Source organism: Capra hircus, chromosome 2 (genome assembly GCF_001704415.2).
Source record: "Capra hircus breed San Clemente chromosome 2, ASM170441v1, whole genome shotgun sequence".
Lineage (NCBI taxonomy): Eukaryota > Metazoa > Chordata > Mammalia > Artiodactyla > Bovidae > Capra > Capra hircus.
Genome location: NC_030809.1, coordinates 10,482,806 through 10,500,602, shown reverse-complemented (window position 1 = coordinate 10,500,602; position 17,797 = coordinate 10,482,806). Strand labels below are relative to the sequence as shown.

The 17,797-nt window shown below is 51.8% G+C and overlaps 1 protein-coding gene across 1 annotated transcript; it reads right to left on the bottom strand.

The window, feature by feature from the left end:
- On the bottom strand, positions 742-15,795 carry THEMIS2 (thymocyte selection associated family member 2). The gene is made up of 6 exons (XM_018056850.1): positions 15,676-15,795; positions 13,070-13,210; positions 9,306-9,716; positions 6,322-7,394; positions 3,022-3,178; positions 742-2,593 (listed from the first exon to the last, which is right to left on the bottom strand). The coding sequence occupies exons 1-6, from the start codon at positions 15,767-15,769 to the stop codon at positions 2,541-2,543; spliced, it is 1,929 nt and encodes a 642-aa protein (XP_017912339.1). The 5' UTR covers positions 15,770-15,795; the 3' UTR covers positions 742-2,540.

Genomic DNA, 17,797 nt, shown 5'->3' with positions numbered 1-17,797 from the left:
TATTTGCAAGCGTGTCCATTCTTGTTTCCTAAAAGAACAGTGGCTAAAAACAGGTTTAAAAAAATGTATTCATTTGAATATGGAATGCATGATAGAATACTTTCATGGGTGGTAGACTTCTCTTTCTAGTTACCATGCTGATGTCCTCAAATGGGCAAGGGGACAAGAGCAGTGGTTCGGGTTTTTTTTTTCTTCTTTTGATTTTGAATTTGACTTAGCAATCAAAAACTGCTTGCCCATTAACCCAGCGAGTGTTTATTCAATACCTACTGTGTCGGCCCATTTGCCAACTTCAGGGGTATAAAGCAAGAGACTGGTGTCCCAGGAGTTGCCGATTCCACATTCCCAACAACAGAGTAGCTGCCCAATGATAGAGTTCCCTGCCATCTTGGCATTGGCGTGATCTTACAGGAGTTCTGTGGTTCCCGAGCACTGCAGAGGTCCTTGGGACTGAGCAGAGGCAGGCCACTCCTCAGCAGAATGAAACCCCAGCCTCTGAGGAGCTTCTGCCTGCTCAGGCCGGGGGAACGTACACTTTTGGATGTTTGTGGTCACCTGGGCTGTTGGGTATGCAGTGTTCTCTTGGCACACTGTTGAGACAGCAGAACAGCACTGTGACCAAGCTCTCAGAAATACCCAATGTCATGGCCAAGCCAGGAGTCCAGCCTCCTCTCAGGAAGGTCTTTCTAGGTGTACAGGTGGGAAATGTTGAGAGAAATTAAAAACTCTTGATACATTTTTGAGCATGCACCTCCAAGTTACATTCCTTTATTCAACAGTTATTTATATCTGTTACTATGTTAGTTTGTTATGTATATTATAAAACATTCAAAAATTTAAAATGAAAAAGGATATTAAAAATAAATATGAAGGGTTACTAATACAGAACATCACAGTTTGAACTGTGTGGGTCCACTTATACTCAGATTTTTTTCAGTAAGTACATAACTACACAATCCACAGTTGGTTGAATCTGCATGTACAGAGGACCAGCTGTAAAGTTATCTGAGGATTTTTTGACTGGGGGTGGTGAGCACACTAACCCCCTTGTTCCAGGGTCAGCTGTAATTCTCTTGTTTCCCAGTCAGTCATCATGTGCGCTCACTTTGGAGATCAGCCGGGGGGTGGGGGGACTCTAACCTCATTATAATACCCTCCCCCTGCCCTGTGGTTTATCATGGAGCGAAGAAGACGCAAGCACCCTGAGGGTGGTGTCTGCCTTTGGTCCGTTCCCTGCCTGCCCCCGTTGCTCTGGTAAGACATTCAGTGTGGTTTTCAAGCATGTTTTCCTTGTAAGCCCAGCTTTTCCTGCTGGGAAATCACTGCCTTTCTCCTCATGGTAGCATTTGGCCACTCAGAAATCCCCTTTTGTGGAAACTGGTGGTCCTCTCCTCTGCCTCCCTTTTGTGACCTTACTCAGTTTGGTGCCAAAATCCAGTGCGGACATGAAGGTGAAAACTTGCCATTTTGCATGTGGTCCTGACGCCTAGGGGTTCTGTACCCAGGAGCAACTATTTTTTGCTTACTGCTTTTCCCAGAGTGCTCTCTTCCTCAGGGTCCGCTGTGTAGTAGAGACTGTGTCTGCGGAGGAGGGCATGGGAACTGGCGTGAAGACAAGGATGAATGCCAGGTACTGGATGGAGACTGGCCCAGCAGCGATAGTCACCACGCAGTGGTCACCTGGAGAGCTCCGTGCTGGGGTGTGGCATGGGTCCAGAGCACCGGAGGGATGGTAGCAGGCAAAGGAAGGACACTCAGGTGTAATACCTAGAATCCAGGAGTGGAAACTGGACCCTTGATTCAGCTCCCACCTCAGCTGGAGACTCCTACCATCTACTTGTCTATCCTGTCCTCTGCTGACAATCCTGCCATTGTCTACCTCAGAGAGTTGAGAGTTTAGATAGGGCTTGTAAAGAGTCTGGCACACAGATGCAACTTAATAAGTGATCATGATTATCATTCTTCTAGAAGCTCAGATGTAATTTTTACTCTCTGGTTTTATAAAATACTACTGGATAGTCACCTCTAGCTGTTCGTGGAGGAAGACAGTCCTGGTCCCTCAGAGGCTCAGAGCCGGGGATGGGGAGGGGGAGACGAGAGTGGATCAGGGGTGGTACATGTTTTAAAAAAACTCCCACTGCAGCGTGTGGTCAGGATTGAGTCCCCAGAGGCAGGAGGCACTGTGCTGCCAGCATCAAGGTGGGCAGTCTCTTGGATTCATTCCTGCACTAACTAGTGGGGCGGCTGGTATTGCGGATGCAGGATTGAGTAGAACTCAGTCGGCTACTTGATACCAAAGCTCTGAGGCTGAGAGAGCCGAATGCAAGATGCTGGGCCCAGAGAAGCCAGCTCTGGGCGGCAGGAACCTGGAACTGCGGGGAGCTGGTGCAGGTTTCCAGTCAGTCCCCAGACGGCCATTCCTTGTCCACAGTCTGATTTCTGAGAGGTCTTGTCCAAGGTCCTCTAAAAGCCTGTAACTGTCAGCTGGTATCTCAGATTCCCTGAGAAGCAGCAGTTAGGACGTAAGCTTCCTCCCGCGCCTAGAGGGTTTTCGAAAACTGCTCAAGTATTTCTTCGTAATCGTGTTCATCATCTGCAAAAGAATCCCGGTCAGTAAGGCTCTTCTGCCTCAGGTTGCTTCCCCTCTTTAGGGCACTTCCACCCCCTGGACAGGGGACGGTTTGGTCTGGATGCTCTGGTCCTTGCTAGCCCAGAAGCCACAATTGGTTGTGTCTGCACACTTTGCCAACCTTGCCGTGTGCCTCGGGGAGGGTAGTTGGGGGGTGAAGTCATTTTCCTTGCCAGGGCCCTGGAGCCCCTAGGAGAAAGACAGTAAGGATCCTTCAGCCTAAGCTCTCCCCATATAGGCCTGTGCATCAAACTAGGACTGCAGAAGGGTCTGCCCACAGGCAGGGCCCTGCTGAGGGCATGGCTGGTGCCATCAGAGGCAAAGCAGCAGCAGAATGGTGTGGGGGTGGGGGAGAAGCAAGGATTGGATGCATACGGGCTGAGGGAGCTCACCTGAATCTTCAGTGATGGGCACAGCGGTCCTGCGGCCCTTCTTGCGGCCAGGAACCTCACTGTATAAATCAGAGCTGTCCTGGGTGACCTTCGGCAAGGACTTCGTCCTGAGTTTAGGCAGCAGAGGTGGTTCCTGCAATTCTGAGACTTGAGAGGACTACGTGGGAGAAAAAGCAGAAGTCAGCAGGGTCTCAAGACACGGGGTGGCAGAGTCCACGAAACGCAATTTCCTCCAAATGTTACTTCCTCTGCTTCCCTCTGAACTTCCCTCTCAGGGTAGCACATCTCAGAACACCAGGACTTTTTGCTACAAGGATTTGAAATGTTCTTTGGCAGGGGAAAGGGGGGGTCAGGATTAGGGATAATGGGATTGGAGGCCAGACAGGAAAATGTCCCTGCATTTTTCCATGGGGATTTGGTCACTGTCCTTCAGATCTGTCGCTGAAGGAACAAAATGTAGTCACAAAGCCTCAGAACAAGAGTGCAGGCTGAGGAGCGTCCCAGAAGGAAGAGGACTTTTACTGAACTCCTTCCTACCATGTGCCAAACACACCATGTGCCAAACACTGTATGCATGTCGGCCCATTTCACTGTCTGAGGAGCTGTCTGAGTCCCCAGTTTGTAGGTAAGGAACCAGGCTCAGTGAAAGTGTGCCGCACCGTGCCTCACACGGGATCTCTGGACAGGTCAAGGTTGGGACCCAGAACAAGTCTGTGACCTCTAAAAAGCTGCTGGTTGGGACATCCCTGGCGGTCCAGTGGTTAATAATCCGCCTGCTAGTGCAGGGGACACGGGTTTGATCCTTGGCCTGGGAGGATCCCACATGCCACAGGGCAACTATGCTTGTGTGCCACAACTACTGAGTCTGTGCTCTAGAGCCCACGTGCCGCAACAAGAGATGCCACTGCAACCACAATGAGGAGCAAGCACACCGCAACTAGAGAAAGCCCACGCCTGGCAATGAAGACCCAGCGCAGCCAAAACCAAACAGAACAAAAATAAAGCCACTGCTTTTTCCACCATGCTTTCAAGAGCAAACAGTACAGCTCCCTGGTGAGCAGCAGAGAACACTCGTGCCCAGGGAAGGAAAGTTGCTGGTTCCAGAACAACAAGCAGGAAACGGGCCCAAAGAAACCAAGGCTGGGGCGGAGGTCCCAGCTCCCGACCGCATTCTTTCCAGCACTGTCACAGGCCTGTGTTCCAAATGTCCTAGTCTATTCTTGATTCTTGGCAGAAAACAGCTACCCTACCTGCTGCCCCACAGATATGAGTCCCTTCTAGGGCTGAGATGGCTCGGGGTCGTTTTTTAACTTCCACCACCATCCCACTACCTCCCCACATAGTACAAATACAAGTCTCTCCACGTCCCAAAATAATAGGCTGGTTTTTTGGCTGTAGCCCTCCAGGCTCCTCTGTCCGTGGGATTTTTCAGGCAAGAATACTGAAGTGGGTTGCCATGCCCTCCTCCAGGGGATCTCCCCAATCTCCCCAAACCAGAGTCTCCTATGTCTCCTGCATGGCCGGCGGGTTCCTTACCTGCTGAGTCACTGGGGAAGCTCTAACTGTGTGATCTCAGGTAAACTCCTTCACCGCTCTGTGCCTCTTGTTTCCTCAACTGGAAAAAGAACTGCCAGTGCCCACCTCAGGCAGGTCGTGAGGGCTGGGTGGGGCTGCATACAAGGTGCCTGCCCCAGAGTAAGCGCCCAACGAGTGAAAGTGCAGTGGCTCAGTGGTGTCCGACTGTGACCCCATGGACTATACAGTCCTTGGAATTCTCCAGGCCAGAATACTGGAGCGGGAAGCCTTTCCCTTCTCCAGGGGATCTTCCCAACCTAGGCAGTCGAACCCGGATCTCTGCACTGCAGGTGGATTCTTTACCAGCTGAGCCACAGGGAAGCCCAAGAATACTGGAGCGGGTAGCCTATCCCTTCTCCAGTGGATCTTCCTGACCCCGGAATCAAACCAGGGTCTTCTGCATTGCAGGCGGATTCTTTACCAACTGAGGCTAACAAAACCGCACTGAGAATTAGCAGCGTTCTCTCAGGCTCACTGGTGAGGAAACGTGCCCAGAGCAGGGGTACAGGCCGCAGAGTGAGGAAGCTGGGATGTGAACTTAGTGTTTCTGACTCTGCGGTTCTTTCCCCCTTGTGATTCAGTCTGGTTCTGTTCAGACTCACTGGCAGTGAGTTTTTGTCTGAAGAAAGTTTTTCTCACTTTCTCAGCCTGCCTTGGAGTCGGTGGAGCATGCCCCACAGAACTGTTGTTCTAGCCCAAGAGACCAAATACAACTGATTAAAACTTCATGACTGGACGTCCCTGGTGGTCCAGTGGTTAAGAATCAGCCTCCAACGCAGGGGACATGGGTTCAATCCTTGGTCTGGGAAGATTCCACAAACTGAAAGATGGCTAAGCCTGGAGCCCATGCTTGGCAACAAGAGAAACCCACACACCACAACTCGAGTAGCCTCCGCTCGCTGCAACTAGAGCGAGTGCACACAGCAGTGAAGACCCAGTGCAGCCAAAAAAAAATGACACGGCCCCCCCACCTCCAGGCTACACACAGCATGAAGTGTGCATACAGACAAGGAAGGACTGTCACTGCCTTGGAAGAAATCTAAGCGGAGCCTTGCCCAGGAGTCTGAAAGGAGGAAGAACGTTCCTGGCAAAAAGACTGGCTTGCGTGAAGTGCTGAGGCGGGTATCTTGGCATATTGAGGGAGCGTCAGGAGTTGGAGCGTGGGCTGCTGACACGGAAAACAGGCCTGGGAAGGCGAGGCTGAAGTCAGCTCTAAAGGACCCTGGATACCATGTTAGGAGACTCCATCACCCCCGGCAACGGGGAGCCACTGAAGGGTTCAGAAGATGGGGCTGAGGCCCCTCAGCGACCAGGAGATGTGGGAGGCCATTCTGATATCAGTGGGGAGAGGTTGAAGAGGCTGCTTTAATGGTTCAGGTGAGAAATGCTGCAGCGTGAGCTGGGGAGTGACAGCAGGGTTAGCAGAGACAGGAAGAGCCCCGTGAACTTGGAGTCGCAATGCTATGCTCCAGTTCAGGGCCCCTGAACCATGTAACTTGGAGCGCATCTCAGAGTCTCTGAGACCTCATTTTCTCAACCGTAAAATACAGATAATCACACTGATGTCAGGATGGTCAGGATGGAATAGTAGGTACCAGGTGTGCATGTTTATAAACTGCAGGTTCCCTACAACTGGAAGAGAAGCGCGATGCCAGACAAGGAACAGCAGGACTCGAATGATCCCAACAGAGGGCACCTCCCTGCCCGCTGGGGTTCTCTTGGTACCTTGAAGCCTTTCTCCTTGTGCATCTGCTGCTTCTGCTCACTGAGGCCCTTACTCTTTGGCGGCCTGGGCGGGGGAGCTTGACTCTCGAAGGCTGGTAGCTTCCGCAGGCTATAGTAGAAGGCCTCCGTCAGCTCCTCCACTGTGGCCGTGGGGAGGGCCCCAGATGGCTGGCCCGGCAGCTCCTCGACCTCCACGACAGTCAGGTCCAGCCACCGGGGAGGGATCTCAAAGCACATCTCGGGGTCGGAGTCCAGGCTGACCACCAAGAAGGGTTCCAGGATCTTCTCTTCCAGCTGCAGGCCCGGGAAGGAGGGCAGAGGGTCGGCGGGGTGCCTGGGGTCCTTGGCCACCACCTTGACCTCACAGGGCAGTGAGAACTGGGCAGTCAGGTCCTGCAGGCTGTAGCGCCGGGCATCGCTCAGCTCCTCCACAAAGCCGCCAGAGAAGTAGAGGGGCAAAAGAATCTGTTCTTGGTCCTGCACCTCTTCATCCTCCCAAGCCTCTTCCTCCCCAGTCTGCTCACCTAGCCGCTGACACACCAAGACATCTAGGTCCCTCTCGTGTTGCCCAAGGGCCTGGCCAGACCCCAGCACCTCCAGCCTGTCACCCACAGCCAGGGACGCAAACCCCAGGTTCTCCAGCTCATCTCCCTCACAGTCCTTTGTGGTCACGACCCGGAGCGGCTGGCCCGGCTGGAGAGCACCCAGGAGGTCGTAGGCCGTGGGGAACTCTCTCGGCCGCCGCCGCAGCTTGCCCCGGTAGGCCCCGGAGATCATGAAGTGTCTGGGCACCTTCCGGCCCCTGGTCGAGGCCAGGAACCGCCAGGGCGGCGAAGCCACGCCACGGAGGCAGAGCCTCTGGCCCTTATGTAAGGAGCGCAGCCACGGGCTGAGGAAGTTGGGGGACCCCTGCGGAACTTCCAGGATCTCTGTGGCCAGGGGGAAGGGGCCTCCCCGGGCCAGGGCCTCGCTCAGCAGCAGCGGTTGTATGAAGTGAATGTGCTGCGAGGAGACGGTGACGTCCTCCACGTCGACCTCCAGGGTGGAGGGGATCTTGACGACGGTCCTGCGCACTGTGGAGGGGAGAGGTCAGCCCGGGCCCACGCCCTCCTCCCCTCAGAGGTCTGGGCCTGCTGACCTCCTGCCTGTCTCCGTCTTTTCCTTCCTACCAGCATTTTCCTATTGTGCCAGCTTCCTCGCCCACTCCTTTCCTTCTACCTCTTTTAAAAAAGTTATTATAGGGACCTCCCTGGTGGCCCAGTGGTTAAGACTTCGCCTTCCAATACAGAGGGTGTGCGTTTGACCCCTGGTCGGGGAACTAAGACCCCTACATGCATGCCTAGTGGCCAAAAAAACCAAAACATAGAGCAGAAGCAATATTGTAACCAATTCAATAAAGACTTTTTAAATGGTCTACATTTTTAAAAAAACTCTTTAAAAAATTAATAAAACGTTATTATAGAAAGTGTTAAATGTTTACAAAAGTAGAATAGTATTGTGAACCCTTATGTACCTATCACCCAGCTTCAACATTTAAACCCGTGGCTCATCTTTCATTTATACCCCCTTCTATCCATTCCCCCTCCACTGGGTTACTTTGAATCAGAATAATCATATCTTGCCATCTGTGACCATTTCAGTGTGTATTGCTAAAAGAAGGGATAATTAAAATTTTAATAACAACTAGGCAATGATCACATTGAAATAATAATTTGGTAATTCCTTAATATCACTGAATATCCAGTCAGTTTAAAATTTTAATTGAATTTTGAATATAATTGTATATAACTGAATATATACAAACTATATATTCAAATTGTATATAATTTGAAGATAATTTTGAATATAAACTGTCTTGCCAAATCCTTTCTGGATTTGAATAGATAAAGTCAAATCAAGAAAAACACTGACTGCATGACTCTGGACAACATCCTGCCCTGGTACTGAAAGTGCCAAGTGCATAAACTCTAAGAGAATGAGGAAAACTGGCCTACCCACTGTGTTGTGTGAGTCATACCACATGCAAGTCAGAACAAGGAATGTTCCCATTTTGCAGATGAGAACACTGAGACTCTGAGGAGTGGTGGTGACTTCCCTTGGGTCATATGGTTGGGATTTTTGCTCTGTGCCAGACGAGCTGATAATTGGTTGAAGCTGGGAGATGGGCAGATGTGGGCTCATTTTATATATATATATATTTTTTTTTTTCTTTCCTTTAGAATGTTTTCTAGATTACCTGAGCTGCCTTATTCTCCAGGGGAGCCAACTCATTATTTAAAAAAACAAAGCAAAACAAACTACTAAACAAAGCATAGGTTTTTCTTAAGACAGTCCTCAGTGAAGCTTCTAGTAGCATCCAAAGCAGGGTTGACGAGGCACAGGTCTGCCCAGTCGGAGGCCAAGCCTGAGTGGAGGTAGAAGAATGGGGTGGGGGTGCCCTGGGAACCTCGACATATACACCCATTCTTCTGTCTTTGCTCCAGCGTGACCACCGACCTGCCAGACCTGGCAGGTTCTGCCTCTGCTTCACCAACCCTCTGTGTGTGCAGCCACCAGCCCGCCTAAGAAGTGATCTATGAAACAGCCAGGGGACTCAGCCAGTGCCTTCCCAGACTGGAGGCCCTTCACCAGCAATCCTGCCCTCCCCAGAAACAGGAAAATACATTTCTCCAGAGCAAAGGCTCAAGGTTTCACTTTGTAACACTGTTTCTTTGTCCTAGCAGTGGGGAAGCGCACAACCCAACTTTTGCCCAATTTTATAAACTATATGGGATCTCACTCAAGTTACCCTGTTTTCCTATCTCTTTTGCACCCAACTTCCACTGCTGGGGAATCTTTACTCCGTTACATTGTATATACCAGGTAAACCACCCAGAATCCCTGGTTTATCCATAGGGAGGGGGGCATCATCCATCAAAGCAGCTCCCCTGGGACCCCTTTGTTCCTCCCGCCTCCCACCCCCATCCTCCTGCCCGGGAACTCACAGTGCATGATGGCTTCGACCTCATACTGGGGCTTCAAGATCAGGGAGCGCCAGGGGAAGGCGGAGCAGGTGAGGAGGGTGTCCCTCATGGTGGGGTCCTGCAGTACCTGGAGCAGGGTCCGAGGGGGCCCGGGCTCCAGTTTCCAGAAGGGCCCCTGCTGGGACAAGGGCAGGTGCAGAAAGACCTGCTGGGCCCCAGAGTCCAGCACACAGCGGGCACAGCAGGCCCCCTGGTGCATCTCCACGGCCTCCAGCTTGAGGGGCTGCTTTTGAGGCACCACCCTGGCCTTGGTGGCGATTCTGTGGGTCGACATGAAGTGAATGGGCAGTGACTTGGAGCTCTGGGTTGCAGCATAGACCAGCTCCTCCAGGGTTCCATAGCTCTGGCGGCCGGTGAGGGGGCTGAAGTGGCCTGTGGGGGCACAGCAGGGGGTGTCAGGGTGGGGCAGGCTTTTGCTCAGCCTAGGGCTGTGAACCCCACACCCAGGTCTGGCTGCAGAGAACCAGGCAGAATCTCAAGGACAGGGGTCAAAGGTGGGCCAGCGTTGGCATATCTGGGCTGCAAGGCTGAGGGACTAGAGGCAGCAAGTGACCATGTGCGAATGGACAGCGAGGGGCAGGGCTGGGGACGGTTTCTTCTGACAGACACAGAGGGATTGTCACTACGGGCAGAACAGGACAGACACACTGACTGCCACATTTTCCCGCCTCCCAGCCCCTCCTGCCTCTAAAGTTTTCCATCTTTGCCCCCAGACACCTCAGCACTGCTGTTTCCACACACCAGCTCCCATCACCCTGTCCTGGGTGGGTGAGCGCCACTATCCCTCCCAAACTAGAAACCCAAGAGCTACTGGTCAAATGACCTCTGACCACCCTTTTCCCCTTCCTCCCGCCACCCTGTCCATTCTTCTGCTACCAGACTGGCCTAAGGTACCCCATGTCTGGAGGTAATATCACTTCTAGCGTTTTCCTGCCCAAAACCCTCCACACAAATCTATTCAAGGAAACACCACACAAACTCGGTCTGAAGGACATTCTGCAAAAGTATGGATCTGGACTGTTCAAAAACATCGATATCAAGGCAAAGGCAGGTGGAGGAACTATTTCAGCCTGAAGGAGACTAAAGGAGGCCAAACTGAATGTCATGTGTGATCTGGGGCTTGATTCTGAATCAAGGCAAACACCAGGCTATCAAGGATATTATAGGGCAGCTGGTGAAATTTGAATACAGACTGTGGGTTAAATAGTAGTATTGTATCAATACTAGATTTTCTGAATTTAATCACTCAACTACAGCTTTGTGAGTGAATGCCTTTATTTTCTAGGAGATACACTGAATATTAGGAGTAATATTTAGATATAATGGGGCATCATGTCTGTAACTTACTCTCAAATGGTTCAGAAAAAGATATATATATATATATATATAGAGAGAGAGAGAGAGAGAGTACATCATGAGAAATGCTGGACTGGAAGAAACACAAGCTGGAATCAAGATTGCCAGGGGAAATATCAATAACAGATATGCAGATGACACCACCCTTATGGCAGAAAGCAAAGAGGAGCTAAAAATCCACTTGATGAAAGTGAAAGAGGAGAGTGAAAAAGTTAGCTTAAAGCTCAACATTCAGAAAATGAAGATCATGGCATCCGGTCCCATCACTTCATGGGAAATAGATGGGAAAACAGTAGAAACAGTGTCAGACTTTATTTTTTTGAGCTCTAAAATCACTGCAGATGGTGACTGCAGCCATGAAATTATAAGACGCTTACTCCTTGGAAGAAAAGTTATGACCAACCTAGATAGCATATTGAAAAGCAGAGACATTACTTTGCCAACAAAGGTCTATCTAGTCAAGGCTATGGTTTTTCCTGTGGTCATGTATGGATGTGAGAGTTGGACTGTGAAGAAGGCTGAGCACCGAAGAATTGATGCTTTTGAACTGTGGTATTGGAGAAGACTCTTGAGAGTCCCTTGGACCATAAGGAGATCCAACCAGTCCATTCTGAAGGAGATCAACCCTGGGATTTCTTTGGAAGGAATGATGCTCAAGCTGAAGTTCCAGTACTTTGGCCACCTCATGAGAAGAGTTGACTCAATGGAAAAGACTCTGATGCTGGGAGGGATTGGGGGCAGGAGGAGAAGGGGACGACAGAGGATGAGATGGCTGGATGGCATCACAGACTCGATGGACGTGAGTCTGAGTGAACTCCGGGAGTTGGTGATAGACAGGGAGGCCTGGCGTGCTGTGATTCATGGGGTCGCAAAGAGTCGGACACAACTGAGCGACTGAACTGAACTGAACTGAACACAGATATATAAAAAGATTATATATATATACACACATATAATAGTAATATATGTTCATATGTATGTATATGTATATATAATATACAGAGAGAGAAAACAAATCTAACAAAATGCTTAATAATTGGTGAATCTGGATAAACAGTATATAGGAATTCTAGAAAGTCTTCTGTAAGTCTGAAATTATTTCAAGTTTTTAAAAAATCCTCAGAATAGAAAACAAAACATATCACTTCCCTTTTTAAAACCCTCTTTGGCTGCTTAATGCCTTCAAAATAAAGACTGAAATGGATCGGTGCCCCACACAAGCGCCCGCCAGTGGTCTGCCTTCCACTCATCTCCCCACCTCTTGCCCCTCACCCAGAACCCACGCCCTCACCAGGCCCCTTATAGACCTGATGCCCCATTATATCTAAATATTACTCCTAATATTTGGTGCATCTCCTAATGAACAAAAACATTCACTCACAAAACTGTACTTCAGGGATTAAAATCAGGAAAGCATACTGAGAACAAGCCCTCAGAGGGCACCTGCTCCAAGCCCAGCCCTGGTCTCATCTCATCGTACGTGGCAACTCGTTTAATGCTCGCATCAACCTTGCTGTTGTTCAGTCGCTCAGTCGTGTCTGACTCTTTGCCACTCCCGTGACTGCAGCACGCCAGGCTTTCCTGTCCTTCACTATCTCCCGGAGTTTGCTCAAACTCATGTCCATTGAGTAGGTGATGCCATCAAGCCTGACTGCCTCATTACAGAAGACAGAGCTGAGGCAGAGAGACCATGGGAACTCACCACGGCCACAGCTAGTAGCTGGCAGACCTGGGAATTCCCATCCAGGCTGCTGGTTTTAGCATCTGGGCCTGTGGTCCAGCACACTGCACGCCTCCTGCAGTGACTACGCTATGTGAACATGCCACTCCCTCTAGCTGGGATCCTTGGTCCAGCTCAGGTGCCACCTCCCCCAGGAAGCCTGCACAGACCTCTGAGGCAGGCCCCTCGCGCCCAGGGCCCTCTCTACATGGGTGCCTACCTCTGCTGTCCTCCTCCCTGCCATCCTGGAAGCTCCCCACTGGAGGAGGCTGTATCTAATTCATCCTGAGCGCACACCCCCCAGCCCCTACCACAAGGCCTGGTGCGCAGCAAGGGTCAATAAATGTTTGGTGAGTGAATATGGGAACAAAGATGAAAACAGGCACGTGGACAAAGACACAAAACAGGAAAAGTCCTCGCCAAGAGGCAGGCGTCATCAGAGATGGACAAGGAGAGCGCACAGCCACGCCGGCTCGGGGCACTGTCAGAGCGCTCGGGAATCATCTACGCCTCGGGGCTGTGTGGCGGTGGATGTGAGGGCCGTGGGGGGCAACCCACAGGGCTGGGGGTTTGTGCGGGGGTCCAGTGGGTCCGAGAGCATGCCTGGAGGGTTCCGGGGTACTCAGGGAGGCAGAGCTGCCCGCCTTACCCTGGAAATTGGGAGCGAGCTCGGTGGTCTGGCCTGTCCCCGGGTTCTCACAGACCACCTTTTGGAGGCGAATATGGGTGACCTTGATCAAGTCTCCTGTGGAGAGGCAGCACTCGTTCCCAGAGATCTCGTAGATGGAGCCTGTGGAGACACAGCAAGCTCGGTTTCACCCAGTCAGCAATGCCAGTCACTGGGGGCCAGGGCTCTGTTCCCCCAAGACGCCACTCACCATACCTTTGCCCACACTGTTTCCGCCACCTGGAATGCCCTTCCCTGTCTTCCCTGCCCAGCACCCATGGGCTCAGCTGTCCTCAGGCAGCATTGATGCCGCTTTGCCTGCATTTAGAACTGACTGTACCCCTCTGTGGTCACAGCCCGCCAGCCTCTGGAACTTAACTCATACAGCAGGACTGATCCAGCCTACGCAGCACAGGCCCAGCCTCGAACAGGGTGTGTAAGTCATGAATGAATAAACCACCCAGTAAATCCCAATTCCCTTATTGCATGGTAAGTCGTTTCAGTCGTGTCCAACCCTTTGGGACCCTATAGACTGTTAGCGTGCCCAGCTCCTCTGTCCATGAGATTCTCCAGGCAAGAAAACTGCAGTGGGTTGCCATGCCCTCCTCCAGGGGATCTTCCCCACCCAGGGATCGAACTCAGGTCTCCTGCATTGCAGGTGGATTCTTTACCATCTGAGCCACTAGAGAAGCCCAATTCCCTTATTAGACAGCTGCAAAGTCAAGCCCAGAGAGGCTCTGAGATCACACAGAGCCAAACACCCACCCTGGCACTTTCTTCTTCAAATGACTTGTTTTTAAAGGAAGCACAGGAGAGAATGGCGGGCCACTGAGAGAGTGGGTCCTGCAGGCAGGGTTCTGGGTCCCCACTTTCAAGCACAGTAGCCCCACTTTTCCTGGTTTCAAGAGCTTAAAGCAGCATCCAGAACATGGAAGGCGCTCGATAAAGATCTCTCCACTCGGGCAGTGCATAGGCCCCCACCCCGCCATCCTGCTGAACGAAGGACAGACCAGTGCAGGTGGGCAAAGCTCACGGCCACCTGACTCTACTGCACACCGAGGGCAGCCCCGGCAGGGCCCCCAGGAAAATACACTCAGGCTCCAACACACAGTTCAGGCTCCAGACCCTTGGGGCTGGTAAGAACAGCCTTGGTGCTGGAGATGGACTCGATGCCCGCTGCTGTGCCCAGTACTACAGGGGTATAACCGTGCTCAAGACCCATGACTGTCCTTGGAGGGAAGGACTTTCTTGTTCCTATATAAGGACTTGCCAAGACTTGGCAAGGACGAATGGGCAGCCCACGATGATCAGGTAATCAAAGGCATCACCAGGACTCAGGCCCGGATGTCTGCCTCCAGCCTGGGACTTCGAACCTCGCAGAGACCAGAGCCACCTGTCCCTCCAAGATCACCACGGGCCCCTCTCCAGCTCATCCTCATCCCCACCCCCACGCTGTCACCCTGTCGGGTTCTTCTCTGCTTACTTCCTTCACTTCCCGCCTCCCGGGGTGGGGCTGGGGAAGCAGAATGAGGAAACACAAACATTGTGACACAGAGGGGGGTGGGGAGGGAGTCCAGAGGAGAGTAAACAGCAGAGATGCCTGCAGGAAGCCCCCCGAGACAAGAAGAGTGACATTCGAACCCAGATCCCTCAGAGCCCCAAGCGGGCCTGGCGGCGGGTCCTGCCCCCGGTGGCCCTCCAGGTGTCTCACCCTTGATCTGTGACCCCACTTGGAGCCTCAGAACGCTTTCCTATGCGGAGCAAGGGAGCAGGTGGAAGGAACAGGATGGGTCAGCAAACTCGGGCAGAGTTTGCTCTCTAAGGAAGGAGCCTCCCCTACCCCACCCAGATTCTCGCTTCCCTCTCTCCGCCGCCTCCTCCTTCCCGACTCAGCCGCCCACAGTTCCTCCCGCCCGCCTCCCCCCCCCGCTCAGAGCTGCCGCCTCTCTCTGCACCTTCACGGCCTGTCAATTCTTCCCCTGTAGATCTTTCGAGCAATGACTATTGAGGACGCCCCAGCTGTGCGCCACCCCTGTGAACCAGGCGGGCTGCGGCCAGGTGGGCAAATGTGCGGGCGTGCAAGGAGCCAGGAGGGCTTCCCGGAGGAGGAGTCATTTCCGCTGCGAACCGAAGAGCTGGTCGAATCAAGTACTGCCCAATGCAAAGCAGAGGGGCAAAGGCGGGACTGGAGGGACCGAAGAATAGGACACGTAGACAGGTGTCAAGGTGGGGCAGCGGAGGGTACACGGAGGGGAGGGCTGACCTGGCGCTTCAGAATCATCAAGCAACAGCTCCGCGTCGCCAGCGCCTGAGTGCCGAGACCCCGCACGTCGGACCTCCTGCAAGGCTCCCGACGGTTCCAGCCCAGCTTGGCTCGGTTCCACCCACCTGAGTATCTGAGCTCAGTGACTTCCCATCGCCACCCTGCGAGGCAATCAGCGACCCCCCACCCCGCCTCCACTCCACCGAGGCAAAAGCCGTAGCCCGGAGAAGTTGGGGAACAGGCCCCACGTTTCCAACGTCTCGGTCGGGGGAAGCCGGTCTGCGGCGGGGCCGTGGGGTCGGAGGGGTCTCGGCCCTTCACTCACCCTGGAAGTAGACCCCCGAGCAGACCCGCAGCACGCGCGGGAGGGAAGCGGGGTCCAGGGCGCACACGAAGTCCTGCAGCGACACCGGCTCCATGGCCCGCGCGGCTCGCTGGACGCGGACTGAGCTGCCTGCGCGCGGTCCAGCCCGGGCCGGCCCAGCGGGGTGGGGTCGGCCGGAGGCCCCGCCCAGGGGCGTTCCAGGACGCCCACCCTCCCCTGCCGGCCCTCGTTCCCGGGTCTCTGCACTGGGGTTGCAGTACCCACTTCTCACACTCGTGGCGCTATTGTAGAAGGTCAAGACCAGGACCTGACACCGGGGAGTTCAGTTTCAGTTCAGTCGCTCACACGAGTCTCTTTGCGATCCCATGGACTGCAGCACGCCAGGCTTCCCTGTCCATCACCAACCCCCGGAGCTTACTCAAACTCATGTCCATCGCGTCCGTGATGCCATCCAGCCATCTCATCCTTTGTCGTCCCCTTCCCCTCCCACCTTCAATCTTTCCCAGCATCAAGGTCTTTGCAAATGAGTCAGTTCTTCGCATCAGGTGGCGAAAGTATTGGAGTTTCAGCTTCAACATCAGTGCTTCCAATGAATATTCAGGACTGATTTGCTTTAGGATGCACTGATTGGATCTCCCTGCAGTCCAAGGGACTCTCAAGAGTCTTCTCCAATGCCACAGTTCAAAAGCATCAATTCCGTGCTCAGCTTTCTTTATAGTCCAACTCGGACATCCATACATGACTACTGGAAAAACAATAGCTTTGACTAGAGGGGCTCTGGTCAGTAAAGTAATGTCTCTGCTTTTTAATATGTTGTCTAGGTTGGTCATAGCTTTTCTTCCAAGGAGCGTCTTTTAATTTCATGGCTTCAGTCACCATCTGCAGTGATTTTGGAGCCCCCCCAAAATAAAGTCTCTCATGTATCCACTATTTCCCCATCTATTTGCCATGAAGTGATGGGACTGGATGCCATGATCTTAGTTTTCTGTATGTTGAGTTTTAAGCCAACTTTTTCACTCTCCTCTTTCACTTTCAAGAGGCTCGTCATTTTCTGCCATACCGGTGGTCATCTGCATATCTGAGGTTATCGATATTTCTCCCAGCAATCTTGATTCCAGCTTGTGCTTCATCCAGCCCATCATGTCTCATGATGTACCCTGCATATAAGTTAAATAAGCAGGGTGACAATATACAGCCTTGGCGTACTCCTTTCCCGATTTGGAACCAGTCTTTTGTTCCATGTCCAGTTCTAACTGTTGCTTCTTGACCTGCATACAGATTTCTCAGGAGGCAGGTCAGGTGGTCTGGTATTCCCATCTCTTTAAGAATTTTTCAGTTTGTTGTGGTCCACACAAAGGCTTTGGCATAGTCAATAAAGCAGAAGTAGATGTTTTTCTGGAACTCTCTTGCATTTTTGATGATCCAGCAGATGTTGGCAATTTGATTTCTGGTTCCTCTGCCTTTTCTAAATTCAGCTTGAATATCTAGAAGTTCACGGTTCATGCTTTGTTGAAGCCTGGCTTGGAGAATTTTGAGCATTACTTTGCTAGTGTGTGAGATGAGCACAATTGTTCAGTAGTTTGAACATTCTTTGGCATTGCCTTTCTTTGGGATTGGATTGGAAACTGACCTTTTCCAGTCCTGTGGCCACTGCTGAGTTTTCCAAATTTGCTGGCATATTGAGTGCAGCACTTTCACAGCATCATCTTTCAGGATTTGAAATAGCTCAACTGAAATTCCATCACCTCCACTAGCTTTGTTTGTAGTGATGCTTTCTAAGGCCCTCTTGACTTCACATTCCAGGATGTCTGGCTCTAGGTGAATGATCACACCGTCATGGTTATCTGGGTCATGAAGATCTTTTTTGTATAGCTCTCCTGTGTATTCTTGCCACATCTTAATATCTTCTATTTCTGTTGCTGCTGCTGCTGCTAAGTCACTTCAGTCGTGTCTGACTCTGTGTAACCCCATAGATTAGGTCCATACCATTTCTGTCCTTTATCAAGCCCATCTTTGCATGAAATGTTCCCTTGGTATCTCTGATTTTCTTGAAGAGATCTCTAGTTTTTCCCATCCTATTATTTTCCTCTATTTCTTTGCATTGATCACTGAGGAAGGCTTT